General features: G+C 30.8%; 2 protein-coding genes across 3 annotated transcripts; one reads left to right on the top strand and one right to left on the bottom strand.

The window, feature by feature from the left end:
• Window positions 1-362: 362 nt before the first annotated feature.
• On the bottom strand, window positions 363-6340 carry Mat89Ba (nucleolar protein 6 Mat89Ba). The gene is made up of 12 exons (XM_011648121.2): window positions 6115-6340; window positions 5168-5701; window positions 4623-5097; window positions 4214-4495; window positions 3861-4134; window positions 3485-3776; window positions 3173-3397; window positions 2603-3034; window positions 2302-2462; window positions 1740-1993; window positions 822-1231; window positions 363-717 (listed from the first exon to the last, which is right to left on the bottom strand). The coding sequence occupies exons 1-12, from the start codon at window positions 6130-6132 to the stop codon at window positions 460-462; spliced, it is 3615 nt and encodes a 1204-aa protein (XP_011646423.2). The 5' UTR covers window positions 6133-6340; the 3' UTR covers window positions 363-459.
• Window positions 6341-6727: 387 nt separating this feature from the next.
• LOC105433042 (uncharacterized) lies at window positions 6728-17048 on the top strand. 2 transcript variants are annotated; one of them, XM_089080986.1, is made up of 15 exons: window positions 6728-7410; window positions 7922-8075; window positions 8850-9511; window positions 9597-9773; window positions 9952-10319; window positions 10458-10718; window positions 10805-11164; window positions 11270-11516; window positions 11592-11803; window positions 11879-12017; window positions 12148-12401; window positions 12479-12647; window positions 12712-12887; window positions 13074-13122; window positions 13718-17048. In XM_089080986.1, the coding sequence occupies exons 1-14, from the start codon at window positions 7102-7104 to the stop codon at window positions 13090-13092; spliced, it is 3507 nt and encodes a 1168-aa protein (XP_088937112.1). In that variant the 5' UTR covers window positions 6728-7101; the 3' UTR covers window positions 13093-13122; window positions 13718-17048. The 2 variants fall into 2 exon arrangements, with proteins under 2 accessions (XP_088937112.1, XP_088937111.1); XM_089080985.1 differs by lacking the exon at window positions 13074-13122.
• The last annotated feature ends 208 nt before the right edge of the window (window positions 17049-17256 follow it).

The raw sequence follows: 17256 nt of genomic DNA, 5'->3' as shown, positions 1-17256 counted from the left end.
GACATCAAGGACATTCATATGTATTGTGCTTGACATGTGGCATTGAATTTAAAGCAATTAAAAACGCATCCTCTTCTTTCGTTATTATTACAGGGTAATTATCAGCGTAATAACGACTATAGTAGCTTTAACGCGGTTGTTAAATGTTTTATAACAAAAAACAAAAAGTTTTGTCCCCTCCCAATACAAAACTATACCTCAAATTTTGTACAATATTAAAAATGCAATATTTAATGCAAATAATTAATTTTATTATAAAATTAAAAATGACAAAATTTATTATTAATATTAGATATCTGAAATTTATTTATTATTTATTTATTATTATATATCTGAAATCACTAGATAAAATATAACCAAGCTTTTTTTTGTAATAAAACATATTTATTTTCAATATTTTCATATTTACAAAGATTGTATTTCACAGGTCTCGAAATAATTCTTGAGGTTTGAATGTATCTATATTCTTTGTGACATTAAGGAAAGTTTTTTGTTCGGAACATCGATTGTGTGTATAATACCTTTTCCCAGGACGTAAAAATCTTCAATCATCGTCGAAATGTTCAAGACGAGCTTACCATCGTCATCGAGTTTTCTACAACTGGTGTCCGATACTTTGAAATCCTTACGCTCGAGAACAGTGGGTTTTAATAAAACCCCAATCACTGTGCCACCATAAGTATCGTGGAAAAACAAGGCGTAATCCCCATAACCATCCTGTGAAACAGAAGTGTACGTAAAGAAACTTCAAAATATTTAGATATATAATATTTAAATAGTGACTAGTTAACAGTTTATTAATAATCATCGGGGATACTCACTCTTAAATCTTTCAAGAAATACTGTACAGGATCAAAGTCTACAATTGGAATTTTTTGAAGAGAATGCACTTTATACGGATGCAGATCTATGATTTCTGCTTTGCTGGATATATCGATCGCTTGTAATCTTCTAGGAATCATACTTGGCTTTAAATGCAACAAACAATCATATTCCGAAAGTGGAGGTCGAAACATGGATTTTACATCCAAAACTGTATTATTAAATAACATATCATCGAATAATTTCAGCGATTCCTTTGCGAGCGAACTCATACGATTTAATATCAATTGCGATGGCGCTTTCCTGGTCCACAAAGATTTTTGTTGATCGTAAGGAGTAGATATGAATAGCGGTGGTAGAGAACTGCGAGCTGTATTGAATAATGTTTCTATGGCGGTGATTTCTTCATCTGTAGAATTTAATATCATACATTAATACATTTTATTACACAATAAATTCAGAAACGCTAAAGAAATAAAATATTTGAAATATTAATCACTTAAATATTTTTCATCCATTATCTCTTTTATATAAAAATCTTAACATCATAATGGTATAAGAGATATTAAAACGTGAGTTGCTTACATTCCTCTTTTTCTAAATGTTTTTTTTTTCAATTTAATTTCATAAATAAATTTATAACAAATTAAATATTGATACATTTAAATTATTAAAATGAAATATATTATATAAAAATATATAATATATATTTTTGTGATGAATGCAAACACGAAACAATATTATTCTTAACTGATTGATACTACTGATTTCAACATCCCTATGTTTAAATGGAATAAAAGATTCTAATATCAATTTATTTTAATTAAGAAATTATTTTATAATTAATGTTTTATATTGATATAAGGTTAACATTATATTAAAAGATCAGAAATATATTAAAAAAAACATTAACTTACTGGTCATCTCGCCATTAAAATTAACAATAACAGGATCGATGTTCCAGTGAGCTCTTGCAATAACTTCCAAAAATCGTAAAAATGCCACCTGCGGCATCTGAGCAGGTTTATATGGCTCCGGTGATAGATATATTGAAGCCATGACCAATTCAATCACAATTTCTGGCATATGAGTATCATCCAAAAGTTGTGCCGATAACCATCGTTTTGCTAAACAGCAAGCAGGACCGAACGATGGTTGCTGAGAATGTAATCTAAAAGAATCAGAATTAAGTATATAATATTATTGTATGTCCTTCATTTGTTATAAATAGTTTGTTTATGATAAAAATTATTATGTGAATATATTTCTTATTTAATTCTCAATATCAGAATTTTTTAAACCTTCAATATAGAAAGATTTCATGTTTATAAAATTTAATTTGTATATCAAATATAATAAAAGTAAGAAATATCTGATAATTACATTTAAATAAAAATTTTCATTTAAGAAAAAATATTACACTTCCAGAAATAAAAGATATATTTCTGAAAGTTGATGATTCATATGGATGGTTCTTACCCGTGCAAGGCACTACTCAATTTCGGTAAATGAAACAATTGGTTTTCCAATTTGACGGATTCTTCATTGTCTCTATATTTAATCACTCCATCCTCTTTGACTTGTTTCATTAAAGCGATTTCCTTTTGATGCGCCACTCTTAGTCGAAAAACGAATCCGTTCTAATAAAAAAAGAATTTTATGTTTGCAAAAAGAAGAAAAATATAATTATAGCACAAAAATATTTTTTATTTACGATAATCACTATAATCATGCATATTAATGTTATTATATTATTAAAATAATCCATAATAATATTAACCTGATACACATCTATATGAGAAAGATTAGCTTGCACCGTTAGTTGATGTTGCATCCTGAGACATTCCGCGATTTGTATATGAAATGCCGCTTTTGTTTTTCTAATGGCTTCTAATTCTTCAGGCCATTTTCCACTGGTTGCTAATTGTAACGTTGCATCGAGCGCGTGAACATACATAGGACATTTCGTGATATTCTTTGAAAGACTTAAACAATATTTGTCTTCCTCGGTGATACCATCGATCTTTCGATGAGTGGTGGCAAGAGGTGGAAAGACTTCCGCGTATCGGAAAATTGGACTTGAACCTTGTACACCATTTATTGTCAAAGGCATATCGACCAATGACATCAAATTCCTTTCTAAGGTGTTAAAAGCTTGCAGAACCTTGAGCGTAGCTTCTTCAGTACCATATGTAAAGTGTGTTATTTTATACTAGGAAAAAAGATATATAATTATAATTTACCTTATATAATATTCAAGGAAATTATTTTATGTAACATACATTTAAGGAAAATAATTTCAAATAAAACTACAATCAAAAGCGAATTTAAACGTCTTCGAAATAATTACCTTGTGCAACTTTAGTAAATCTTCCATTTGATCTGCGACATACAAATATTGATTCTTGAAAATGTTAAATTTTGCTTTTAACAAAAATATTATTATTTTCTTGCATATTATCCTCTTATCCGCGAGAGTTTTGCCTTTTGACCAAACCACAGCCTCGCGAATGGCTCCATCTTTAAATCTACGTAATTCAGATTTGACACCCCAAAAATTTCTAAAGTCAGCTGCCTGCAAAATAATTTAAATTAGAAATAATATAAATATTTATAAATTATTGCTTTAAATAATGATTGCTTATTTCAATTATTTGCTTACCTCTGACAAATTAGCTTCAGGTCCTTTATCCACGACATCAAAACATGTCTCAGGATTCAATTCTAATCCAATAACAAGCTTTCCAATCTTATCTGGCATCTTCTCGGTGCATTCCCATTCCTTATATGTTTTAGGTAATATACACAATTGATTAATTCTATTTCCTAGACCTTTCTTCAACACTTTAAAAAGTAATTTAATCACTTGACTACGTATGTCAGGGCCATAATCGAGTTTGCTGTCAGCATTACATTTACTCGCTATTTTCTTTAAAATTGTTTTTTTCTGAAAACTGCAGATATTAAAATAAATTATTAAAATGTATTTAATATTCTTATATAGATATTAATATTACATTTTTTCACGTGTAAATTACCATAAAATGTGATCAAATGCTCTATGAAATGGTACACTCCGCATAAAAAGTGCATGAAAACTATCCACATGTATATTATCCAAATGCTTCAGACATTGCGTCGCTTCTCTTTGTACCCATAAAAAGGTATCTTTCGATAAATTTGCTGCGAAATTGTGATAGCCGGTAATATCAAGAAAGACACAATCGTAATAATTGTGATAATGAGAGACTTGTTTCTGATTATCTTTGTTCTCACACATGGTGATTCCATTCTCGTACCAATTTCCTTGCGCTATTTCAAATAAATACAATTACTATCTCGGATAAGAAAATATATAATTTAATTAATTTAAAACAACTTTTTAAAATACCTAAACAAATCCAAACATTCCGTACAATCTGATAGCTGCTCATAAACGTATTGAGCTTTTTCGCACGTAACAAATAGATTACAAACATAGTGATTATGTTATTAACGAAGCCATCGTATCCTTTATTCAATTCGCGCTGACGTAGCCATATTTTTAGCAAAATTATACCGTCCCTCAAGTTCGGATACTCTTTTATTATTCGCGTAACTTCAGAATCCATTCTTGACATTATCAAGTCACACAATATCATAGAGTTATAATGCGGAGTGGGTGATAAAGGTGCTGCAAAAAAGATTACAAAATAAAAATAATTTTATTAAAACATAAAAATTTAAAAACATAATTTTATATAAACTTATAGAGTAAGCTATATAAAATATCACAAATCCATGAATTATCCATAACTTACTGTCTTCCAAAGATTTCTTGCTAAAGTACCATCCTGGCCTGATGCTATTTTTCTCTGGCAGAAATCTATTCAACTTAAAGCTTGTCTCCTGTGCCGATATGTGTATTACTACATCTATCTTTTTGTTCAATTTTCCACTTGGTCGAAGCTTTAAAAAAGGTCTTAGATCATCACCAATAAATTTCTTATTTTCTGCGATATCGTTTCCTATAACTGACGTTACAAACGCCAGATACATCGCTCTTTTGCGAAAATATACATAGTTCTGATAATCTTGTTTCCGGAACAGGCCAGCTGGCATCTCCACCATTACATCCACGGTAACAGTAGGTCCGATAATACATCCTGTATTATAAGATCCAACCACGCTAATGTTGGATGGCTTCAAGAATTTAAAAACGCTCTTTTTTTCTTTTGGTACATGCGGTATGGGAATGCAAACACCTAATTTCTCATCCAAATTATTATCTACAAGCTAAAATCAATTAAATAGATTAAATATAATTTTATTGCTTTGTATCATGCAATTCAATCATTTTACTAACCGGAATCTCATCAGTCTCTTCGATAGACTCAATTGCTGTTTTTAACTTTCCAAACCAAATCTCAAATAATGCTTTATATTTATCTTTAAGTCTCACTTCGCTAAGAACTTCTTCAATTTGGAGTCGGAATAAATTTGAGTGAAATAAGTTTTCAGTTTCCCTAAGTTGATTAAGTTCTTCAACTGTTGGTTGTTTATAAAGGCTGTTTTCAAACTTTTTCTTTTTCTTAGGCACCACTTCAGTTAATTCATCAGTTACTTTTTTTCTCTTTTTTTCTTGATTCTCTACACGAGATTCTATCTCATAATTCTCTAATTCTTCCCCTCTGTCACTTGTGTTTTCTGCATTGTCAGAATCAAGTTCTTTATCCTTGTTTATTGTATCTTCCATCAGATCTGCATTATCAGATTCAGAATTCATTTCTGAATCTTCATTGTCCATTTCAGAATTCATTGTATTTTCATTATCTGAATTCGAATACTCATTTTTTATGCTATAAACAGTACCACATCCATTGCTCTTTGCTTTCTTCAGCTAAAATTATTTAGATTTTATTAAACATTTGATTTCTTTTGTTTCTTTCTGTTATATGTTGAGAGATATAATATTAATATTCATATAAAAAATTATGTATAATAATTATGTATGTTAATATTATTAATAAGATTTAAATTTAAGTAAATAAATAAAGAACTTAAATATTACTACACAGAAGTGTAATAACTTGTATTTTTTGGAATAAGCATCTTCTTTACATTATTAGACATATTTTATTCTTAAAACTTAGTTATTGCAATTATTTTTTATTATATTATTTTACAAGATTCTAGCAATAAATAATACATAATTCATTTTCAAAATTTGAGAAAGGTTATGCAAATGGAAGAATGTAGAAATTCGACTCCACGTCTTGCATGATGAAAATGCAATAATAAATTTTGATATACCTTCGAAAGTCCCTTCATTTTTCCTTTTATTTCTGCGTCTTAACTTTAATATGACGTTTAATTTTTATTCCAAATTTTTTTAATAATTACAAACACGCCGGATATTCAAACGCACCACATGCTCACCATGCTTTCTCATATTTGTGATGAACCACGTGATCAATTTAGTGTAGCGCGCGACATCTATCCTTAATTTTTTTGCTGAAACTTATGTTTCTTCATCGTTCATTGGAATCATAGTTCGGTAAGAAAGTTTTTCAAATTATTCGGAGAAAAAATAATTTTATAAATATTATAAATAAAATACACATATACACATCTTAGAAATTGAAAGAGAAGTGCAGGAAAAACATTTTTAAAAAAGCAAAAATAAAATTAATGCGTTTCGCGTGTCTAGATAAAAACGCATTGTTCCGCGGAACAATCGCGATGCAAATTCTAAAAAAAACGTTCATTATACAGCGTTCATTATCCCGTTTTTCCGGTAAAAGTCATTGCATAACGGCCGAGTGCGTCTAAGCGCGTCCAGCGCGTCGCTCTCACTTATTACTCATACGGTCATTCCGAGATTTCCACGCATAGAGAGGACAGACAGGGGAGAGAATTTTATTTTCATGAGGCGCGCGTCAACTATTATCGGCGGATGCCGTGACCGACGCGGCCGTTAAACGACAGTGGTGTCAATGACAGCGGGACGGCTGGGTGCGATGACGGCAGTCAATGGCGTGCGAGTGGACGCACCTGTATCAATGTGTCTGAGCGACATTGCGTCCTGTGCCGCATCACGTTTCGCGTGACGCTGAACAGCACCGAGGTGAAAAAGAAAAGGAAGAAGAGGAGAGTCATCATTGTCTCATTTGCGGGAGTTGCCCGCGTGATCGTCGGCAACGCGCCACTTGGTAGAGGAGTGGTCGTCGACTACGAAGGAAGCAACCGTATGTGCCGTTCACGTCACGTTCACGCGGATGTTTACGGCTGGCATGTTAAATGGCAATGAACATGGAGGTGGCGGAGACGTCCGGGGTAGCCAGCTCGTCGGCGGCGAGCCGCGAGGATGCGACGGCTGAGAAGCACGTCGACGCGCGATCGACGATGACAACGAATGACGCGACGACGGTGAGCTGCGAGGAGGCCTCGTCGTCGCAAGCGGACGATGCCAGCGATCGCCGTGTGACTCAGACCCCGTTGGCCTTCACCATCGATTTCGGCAACAACAAGGAGGTGGACACAACAAGATATCAGAACCTGTTTGAGAGGTATAACGCCAGGCACAAGAGGAACCTCTCCACGTCTAAGGTATTGAAGATTCTGTCCTTGTTAACACATTGTTTTCCATAGATTTAGACTTTATGTGCAAGCATTTAATAAACAAAGCATTTGCGATTTGCCATTAGATTGGTATCGACTAATTAGCATTAAGCTCATATTTCACCGATAGAACCTGCTGAAATAACCTAATAGCAGATTGTCAGAAATCAAGTAGAATTTATCAATTTAATTATTTAAAATGAAGTATATTAGTAAAAATGACAAATTTTGCTTACTTTTTGTTAGCAATTTGTTGTCGTATTCTATTAACAGATTTTGCTGTATTTCTACTAACGAAATATTTAAATGCTTTATAAAATTATTTTTGATAGAAAAATGAATTTGAACTTTACAAATGGCTTTCTCTATAAATAAAATATGATAACAAGTTTTTTATAATTTTTTATCAATGCTAATCATGATATAACATAAAAGTGTGACGTTAAATTCTTTTACTGAAGAATTTTATATAAAATATAAATGGTAATGATATTTTCAGGTAGAAGTAAAATCAAAGAAACCAGGTACTATACTGTCTCCAAACTTGGTACAAAAGCAGAAAGTTCCTAGTACTCATTCTGAGGGGTATTTTAGCAGCGAGGATGATACAAAACGAAAAACTGACCAATTATCAGAAAGACTTAAACAATTAGGTGAATATATTGTACTTCTTCTTTTAAAGAAAAATTCTGTTTTTGATATTACAACTAATATGTTTTAAATTAAAAAAAATCAACAGTTTGTATCACAACTGTGTTACTTTAAAAAATTATATAAAAAGAAATTTATTTTATATATAGAAGGCTGAACATAAATTAGAAATTTTTAAATATAAATTATTCACATTTCTTTTCTTTTCTAAATATGTTTTAGTTTTTTTATAATGAAATAAATGTTAATACATTTAAATTGATCAAATAAAATATATCAAATAAATAATATAAATTTTTTGTGAATACAAAAATACAAAATAATATTATTTTTAACAATTAAGTTGTAAGAACTTATATATGATTGCAATTAAATTAGTAAAGGAAACTTAATGTGAATCCTATATTGAAATTGAATATCTGTAATGTATGAGTCATGGTGAAGTCATGTTCTTCAAACCTCTTAATATTCCTTATAAGTGCCTTCTACCTATTCTGAATGATATAGCTGACATATTAATGACTTTGATGTCATAACTATTCCCATATTAGGAATTATGTGTGATCTTCCTTGAGATGTATTACAATATAATATCAATTTTTACTTTTATTCTTGAAATGATATTTATTATTTTTAAATCACATATGGAAATTAAAACTTAAAAAAACATTAAAAAACATTATATATATATATATATATATATATATATATTTATAAATAAATTCTCTTTTATTTTATTTAATATTAATTAAAACTGTATTGTATATATTCTTCAGGTGTCAAAAATCCTTCGAAAACAAATTCTAACACAAAGAAGTCTAGGAACGAAAATGTAGATTCCTCTCATCAAAACAAACAATATTTGATGACAAGATCTTGTGACGATGAATTACGCGATAGGAAACTATCATCTCAAGGCCTCTCTCTAGAACTTGAAACCAATGAAAATGTGTATTGGACATCTCAAAGATCCGCGACGATAAATGACCTAAGTCGAATTCAGATGAGCAATTACGATGATGACGAAAATGAAAAACGATACACAAAGAACATTGAATATATCGACGTCAATCACGAGTGCAAGGAAATAAATGATTTGGAAGATAATAAAGTGTCTAATATGAATTACATCACTGACAACTTTAAGATAAAAAATACAAACGAAAGAGAGAACAATATATCGAGCGATCAGAGGGAACAGTTTGTCAATTACGCAATGGATCTAAATGCAGACGATCTAGCGGATACTAATCTAGATGTGTTTAACGTTAGTAACATCGACGCCGGTTCTGATGGTGCTGTAAGTGAGGCTGGGACCTACACAATTCATAAAGATTATACTGATGAAGAAAAAGCGAGGATGGACATCGACAAAGTTTTCAGTGTCGGTGTTCTAACGGAAGAAGAAAACAATGAGGCTTACGTTCATAATTTTAAGGTAGATAATATCTATGAATTGCTTATGTATATACGCAAATATTATGTATATATGCAAATATTCTTGAAACAATCTTATTTTACAGATGAGCATCTCTCGCGATAATAATGCATGGATATCGGAGTGGGCTACTCAAGTAGCGGAACATAATTCTTTACCCCCAATAATTGGCGGCTCGACGGGTCGTACACCGCCTTTGAGTCCGACCAAGATACCATCTCCGATTCATGCTAGATCTCAACGTATATCACATAATCGCTATGTAAGCATTATGCATTTTTGACATCTATAGAATGGCAAATCTTATGTTACATTCTGTAGAGTTGTTTTTTATTAAATTATTAAAATCTGGAAACGTTTTTATCATCTTCATGTTTTTTCAATCTTGTGTGATTTTCTTCTAAGAATTTTATTTTTTTTTTTTTTTTTTTTTTTTGTAGGAACAGTCGTTTGACAGCAATCTAGATACGGACTCGTATGTACGAATAAAAGAAAGACTCGGTTTGGTTTCAAGTCAGCATCAAATTATAGACTCTGGTGGTGAATCTGATGATGATACCAGTAACAGTTATAATACGCCGCCTAACAGCTCACAACGTACACCTGTACATAGTACCGTGATTAGACGCGGCAGCTTGTCTGAATCTTTGTTTCGGCGAGCAAATAACAACGAAAATAGGCGAAGCGTCCGAAAATATTTAAATTCAGCCAAATCGAAGACTGCTGATACTAATGTAGAATTATTGAAGAGCCCGTCCCAAGTCTTATCACCCCTGCACTTTGAAAGAAGAAGTAGCTCTCTAGATAGGTGAATGATTCATTTCACATTGTATTCCGATAGTGATGATTAATTTATAATAATTAATATATTTTCCTACACATTTTTTATAGTTGTTTATAGATGTAATGTTTTTCATAATTCGAGAAATTTTTATTTTTGGTACAGGAAAGAATGTGTTTCTGATACAACGGAATCTAATATGTCCAGAAAAAATAATGCGAAGTATAAGGAAGACTTCAAGCACACAAATAGTCCCGTTTTAAGCCGTCTGAGACCACCAACGCCAAAATTGACCAATAGTCCAATTGTTAGCCGTAAGGCCATCACAACGAAGATTCTTAATTCTCCCATGTTGGAAAGACCTAAACACTTGGTAAAATCGTCACAAGCGAAAAATATAGGATATTTTACATGTGTTGAAAATAGGTACATATATTAATTTCAAGACGCTACATTTCGAAAGTCAAGTTCAAAGTAATTTTTTAATTATATTTTATCGTTAATTTTTTTAGTCCATACATGTTGAGAAAGTCCAACAGTACTACGAATTATCATGAAGGAACTAGTTATTTTGATAAGGACATGTCTCTTAAAGCGCCTAATATGTTACGAAACAGTCCGGAGCTTCAACGACATCTTAATATACAAAGATCATCAAGTAACGCGAGCATCAGGAACATTAAGTCGCAGAATCTCGTGTCGCGTCGTAGCAGCTTCAATAGTAGCGACGTTGACAGAATATCGAGAGGAAAGTATACCTCTGTTGCCTCTGATAGTAGCAGCGAAACCGGTGAACAACAAAGAAAATCTCCTCTGACGCCGATCTCATCTGGTATCAAGTTAAATAGGGCTTTCAGCATAAGAAGAGCGAGGTATACAGAAATTAAATCAAGTTTCCACGTTATTGGAAAATATAAGAATATCAAAAACCTTCCGTTTCCAATTTGTACAGAAAGTTAAATATATTGTGTTTATAGATTAAATTGTGAATCCGACACAACACCGAATACAACCCCCGAAGAAAGACGTAGAAGATCGCAGTCCGAGATAAAGACTGTAGCCCCTGTGACTAAGCAGCAAAATTATCATCGTATTCGCACAAATAGTGTTGGCGCGCACAATAAGGAATCAGCAAAGAAACCAGAAACGTCGAAATTCAGAACACCGTCTATATCTAGAACCGATACCGGGAGATTTAGTATGAGAGCCCCAAAACCGACTCATGTAAGTCTCTCATCTATGCGCAGGCATTACACTGTCTATAGGATATTTTAAATACAAATTCTTTTTTTTCTTAAGCATCCTCCCAATAGCCAGAAAACGAATCAGAAACCAAATAAAGATCACAAAAAATCTGGCAGAAGTAATTCCACTCTTACGTCCAAAGAAGTAGAGTTTCAAAATTGGAAGAGGCGGAAAAGTTATGACCCGATGAAAGCAGCGGCTGAAGGAAGGAAGAAATTGATAGACAGTACGAAGAAACATCACAGTACTGAGGATGGTTCTGGCAAGTGAGTACACAGAATTATATAGTATATTTTCGTGGATTTGAGCGTGGTTTCCTGAAAGTGCAATTTATATTCCAGCCATGACAATTCCGTGCTGAGATCTGCAAGTTTTCACGGAACAGGGGGTGCTCTCTCGTTAGCCAACGATTGGTCGGATAATGAATTAAATTATTCCTATGAGGATAACCAAATACCACCGCCTAGCAGTCCGCAGCTGGTACATTTTAAGATATAATATGCATTTAGATTTTAATTTATCTATTAAAATTGCAACTTTAACTTATTTAAATAAATTGTAACAAACTCTATAACTATAAATGTCAAATATAAAATTTATAATTGATTAGGAGAGCGATAGTGATTTAGAAACTTCATCATATCTGCAAACGACTCAGAATGTCGTATCCGCAATGTCCGCTCGCATGACGGGATATCGTCCTCCGCTTGTTTCCGATAATGAAAGCGACGAAGACACAAGTCACAGTCTGCATCAGAATATATCGAAAGGATTACGCCATCCGAGCGATACAGAGAGCAGCGATGAACAACATCCTTTGGCGCAATCTCCAATCTCTAATACTAAATATAACAAAGAATTTAGGTACGTGCGTATGATTACTTTCTTGCATTTTGATAATATTTGCCGATGTATCTAATCGTTTTTCTGTTTTCTCTTAGCTTGCGTAAAGCAAAATTGGACCTGCAACGAACAAAACCTGTGTCTTCCAATGTCAACAAGGCTAAAACTTTATCGCACGATGCACATAGCAAGTCTGAGTCACTTTCCAATGTCAATAGAACAGACTCTGGACGATCTAGCGCGCGAATTAATAGAGGCTTGAGCATGGTAGGTAATATCTTTCTATTTTTAATATCGTATAATTTAGTATTTAATATATGGATTTATGTAGGGATCTAAAAGTAATAAACCAAAGGAACCAAAAAAACCCTCAGCATCAAATATACGGGAAGTCGAAATGCAGAATTGGAAACGTCGCAAAAGCTACGATCCTATGAAAGCTGCTATGGAAGGACGGAGAAAAGCCGGTTTGGTGAAGAAAAATATCAATGCAACTCTATCACCGAGGTAAGTAATCGATTTAATTTTTCAATGAAGAAAACGACATGAGGAATTTTTCTAGACTATGTGAAAGTCCAGAAGACATTGCGAAGATGTTTCTTGGTCTTTTACGTTACTTGAATTATATGTATATTATCATTCAGCTAACTAAAAAGATAATTATTTTATTCTTTTGTTATATTTTGTTGTTAGGACTGATAGCGATCGATAATCTAAAAATAATGTGGCAAACAAGTAAATGGTATGGCAAATTCGTTTGAACGTTTTATATATAGATTTTCTCAAGAGGTACATTTAATAGATGTGTTTCACTTTTTAAAGATATGAAACACTTTCACTGACACGAATGCTTGTGTTTTGTATTGCACTACTTTAAAGTTTTTACTAGATTAAAATTTTCAGATAGAAAAAATACTACGCTTATATTTTGTGTTAGTTTTCACTTATTTTAGCGGTGTGTTACGCTTCCTTTTGTCTATTACTCATCTTTTATCATTTATAGACAATCAGAGAAACCATATTTATTTTTATGGAAAAATACAATACTATAATTAATTAACTATAGAAACTTAATCGTTTTATTTGTCTAATATTGAGGTTGCGATTTAATCAGATAGCTTTAGCGATAATGTGCGATGTAAATATGCATTAGCAAAGCTTCCTTCTGATAAAGAGGTGCTTAAATGAGATGGGAAAGATTTGTTTCTTCGTGCTCATAATTCAGTTATATCTTAATTATGGGGATATGTACATATATATATATATATATATATATATATATATATATATATATATATATATATATATCATTAAATTAAACTTCTATTTGATTTTAGCCACGTAGCGAGATCGCAGAGTTTTCATGGATCAGTAGGATTAGCAGTTAGCGATTGGAGCGACGAGGAACCGATCATATCCGCAGATGAAGGCCCACTTTATTAGGATTGTCTCAGAGCTAGCAGATAACACAGAAACGAGCACATATATGAAAATAAGATAAAGCCAACAACAAAAATTCTTATATATACATATATTGCAAGAATGCGCGAATTTTACAGAATGTTATAGGAATTAAGCACTCCTAAATTTAAATTTATCGGAAAAAAGTAGTGAGCCAAATAACTAAGTCGAGAAATCTTTTCTATACTATAAATTTATGGCTATCAACCACCACATAATTGTTAAATCCTGAGTTACGAAGAAATGCGCTTCCTAAAAGTGATACTTAAATTATATGAAATTTGCGATATTAGTATTGAAACGTCCAATTACTTATATTAATTTGTATATGAGAAATACTTTCTTTTTAAATTGTTTCATACTTTTTATTATAAGTAAATTGAAAAATATTTCCTAAATATAGAGAATGTGTATAATAAAAAATTTAGAGGAAAGGAATAATAAAGAAAATCAAGATGTTATAATTATTAAGAGAGAAAGTAATATAGTATTCAATTTATAATAAGGAGTGCTAAATATATAGAAAAATATATGTGTGATTTAATTACGTTTGAATCAATCGTGTAGCGTTATGTACACATTTTTTTTTATCTAATAATTATATTTTGTTTTGCATTGGTGCAGGCAATTTGTCTAATTATGAGGTGTGTTTGCTTGGATAATAATTTAAAATGTATCTTTCTTTTTTGTACTGAAGGCGGAAAGCCTTTTTTTATATTTTAGATCTGTGTATCTTTTTTTTTTATTACATTGCAGTTGATCGAATTATGTACACTACATTGTTGGTTTGTAACTGCGAATATAAACTTACATTGGTACTCGCGATTTCTTCCTGTTAATATAATTAATGGTATAGAAAGAATGATGTGCTACGCTCTCTTCCAAAATGCGCGAATTTTGTAGTAAATATTTTTCCTCTATGATAATTTAATGTGATCATGAAGGGCTTTACGATGATCTTAATCATTAAGGTGTGTATATATCACTATCAATCGATTTAATTGTACATTCTTTCTCTCGATTTTACCTAAGAACTATCTGATTTTTCAATTTGGTTCTAAGAAATCGAATTATCTCTGTAACATACTGACCAGATATAAATGACATTAATATAACATAAGACATATTTTATATATAAGTACTTGTTCAAAGGATTGTTCATCATATGCTTGTTCCAATATGAATTCGATGAAAATTTTATCTGAATTTTCTAGAGAATTTCTTGAAATTTATACAAGTTTGTTATGCATATCGCAAGCATTATGATAGAGTTATATTAATGCTTCCTTTATTGCATAATTCTTAGATTGATTTCATCACATGCTAACATAATATATAAATCAATTTTTTCTGCATTGTCTTGAAATATTCGTGAAATCAGCATTAAAAATATGAAAATTTAAATTAAAGAATTTATATTTTTTCATTTCAGTATAAATTTTAAATCTATAATGCGTTTTTCACTAACAATGGAATTATGCAATAATGATTGCAGAAGAATGTGATATTATGACAGGATTAGAAAATTATTGAGTTAAATATGATAGCGATATGAACTTCTTTGTTAGAAATTAATAGATAAATGTATAATAGATTTCATAATTAAGTTTCTATGATAATTTGATTTTAAAATGATTAATTCTGTAATATTCATGCAGAATTTTGTTAATAGTGTTGCAAAGATAATTATAATGATTAAAATATGATGTTTTCTATCATCACCTCAAAATTATTTTTATTCAATTCATTATTTATGATTGTTTAAAAATATTTAAAATAATGTCTAAGATTTCTGAGATTTATAAAGTCGATTTCTAATTATTCGATAGAAAAAAATTCTTTATATTTTATACACTAATATATCGCGTATAGGAAGTTGATATTTTTGTTCTTTTTCTTTACAATACAAATTTACATATATAATTAAAATTATCTTGCTAGCATACAAACAGTACCTCTTCACAATATCTTCATATATATCAAGTATATATTTATTTAACATTTTTGTTCTTTATTTGAAATAAAACTGGGCTTCCAATGTGCACACACAAAACAAAACTATTGCATTTCCAAGGACAAATACATCAAAATACATGAAGCATCATACGGATGTATTGCAGATATGTTTTAATTTTGTAACTGGAAATATGAGGGTCATTAAGATAAAAAGGGACATACTTCGTCTCCGTCAGTTTCATTTTTTTCGGAAATCTCAAGCAATAAATAAATCTCAATTATTTTAACAAAATCTCATTAATTTCATCAAAAATGAGAGATATTATTCAGATCCTCATTTTTCTGGATCGGTTTATTAAACCGATGCATAAACTTTTTAAGCGTTTTATTTCATCAATGAATTTTTTAATTAAGTGATTATAGAGTGTCTTACTTTTTTTATTATTAGTAATTATTAGTATTGTATTTCAAAGCATTCTCTTATTAAGATAATCTGAATCGTTCGTCCTTGCTACGTGTCATGTATTGCCGTAATAATGTATGAGATGTATGTGTTTTGCATCTTGTTTTGTCACGCAGAAAAAAGCGCGCACATATACGCAATAAACAATGCGATATATTTTTGTATATTCAGAATTTACAGCCGTAAGCGCGTTAAGTTCCAATTCTACAATTAATTAACTTTTATTAGAATATATGTACAATTCTTTTGCAAGAGAAATGTTATACACACGATAGTGAAATATAGCATCCGTATCTCAAATAAGAATGTGTCAGTCGATGGATGACATATGTCCATTATATATGGTAATATATAAATGTAAATTGCAGAGCAGCCATTCGTTTTTTTATTCAAAAAAGACTGTATTTTTAAGGATCTACTCTCTAAAGCTCTATATTTCTCCAATTGCATCTGTTGAAATGTATTAGTCTATTAGCTCAGAAATGCAATTCCGAAAAATTTTTGAAATGTTTGAAATTTTTGAATTTGTTGACATTTTTTTTTTTTTTCATTTCACCTTTTCATAGCGTATGAGTATGTTACGTCCGCATTTGAAACTTGTACAGCGATCATTTTGTAAAGACTGAGATCGAATTTTAAAAACAATTGACTTATTCCGATTCTTTTTTTTTTAATTGTACTATTGTTCATCGTGTAGATGAAAGAGAGATAATAATAAAGTTGAAATGGAATTTGGAATTGCAATATAAAAAATAAAACATTACAAGACTGTAAAATTCTTTACGAAACTATTGTTTAATTTGCTTTAATTTATTAATCCTTATCCTAAACATCTTCATTCTTACACGATTCTTTTTGACGGGTTCTTATTTTTTTCTTTACATATTTATATTTATAAATGTTAATAACAAAAAATCTTCCAAAAATTTTATATTAATTAAATTAAATAAATTTTATATTAATTTAATTAAATAAATTTAATGAGGAAACAAACAA

This window comes from Pogonomyrmex barbatus, unplaced genomic scaffold (assembly GCF_055798465.1).
Source record: "Pogonomyrmex barbatus isolate J1 unplaced genomic scaffold, ASM5579846v1 scaffold4, whole genome shotgun sequence".
Classification (NCBI taxonomy): domain Eukaryota; kingdom Metazoa; phylum Arthropoda; class Insecta; order Hymenoptera; family Formicidae; genus Pogonomyrmex; species Pogonomyrmex barbatus.
The sequence above is the reverse complement of the archived record's forward strand: the minus strand, read 5'-3'. Positions and strand labels throughout refer to the sequence as shown.

Excerpts from the sequence above, each read along its gene's own strand:
- Mat89Ba (XM_011648121.2), bottom strand. Across the intron at positions 4,496-4,622 it reads CAAGAAATCTTTGGAAGACA|CACCTTTATCACCCACTCCG; the intron begins GTAAGTTATGGA and ends TCTTTTTTGCAG. Across the intron at positions 1,232-1,739 it reads TTTTAATGGCGAGATGACCA|ATGAAGAAATCACCGCCATA; the intron begins GTAAGTTAATGT and ends TAAATTCTACAG.
- LOC105433042 (XM_089080985.1), top strand. The coding sequence starts at position 7,102 with ATGGCAATGAACATGGAGGTGGCGGAGACGTCCGGGGTAGCCAGCTCG. Across the intron at positions 9,512-9,596 it reads CTTACGTTCATAATTTTAAG|ATGAGCATCTCTCGCGATAA; the intron begins GTAGATAATATC and ends CTTATTTTACAG. Across the intron at positions 9,774-9,951 it reads GTATATCACATAATCGCTAT|GAACAGTCGTTTGACAGCAA; the intron begins GTAAGCATTATG and ends TTTTTTTTGTAG.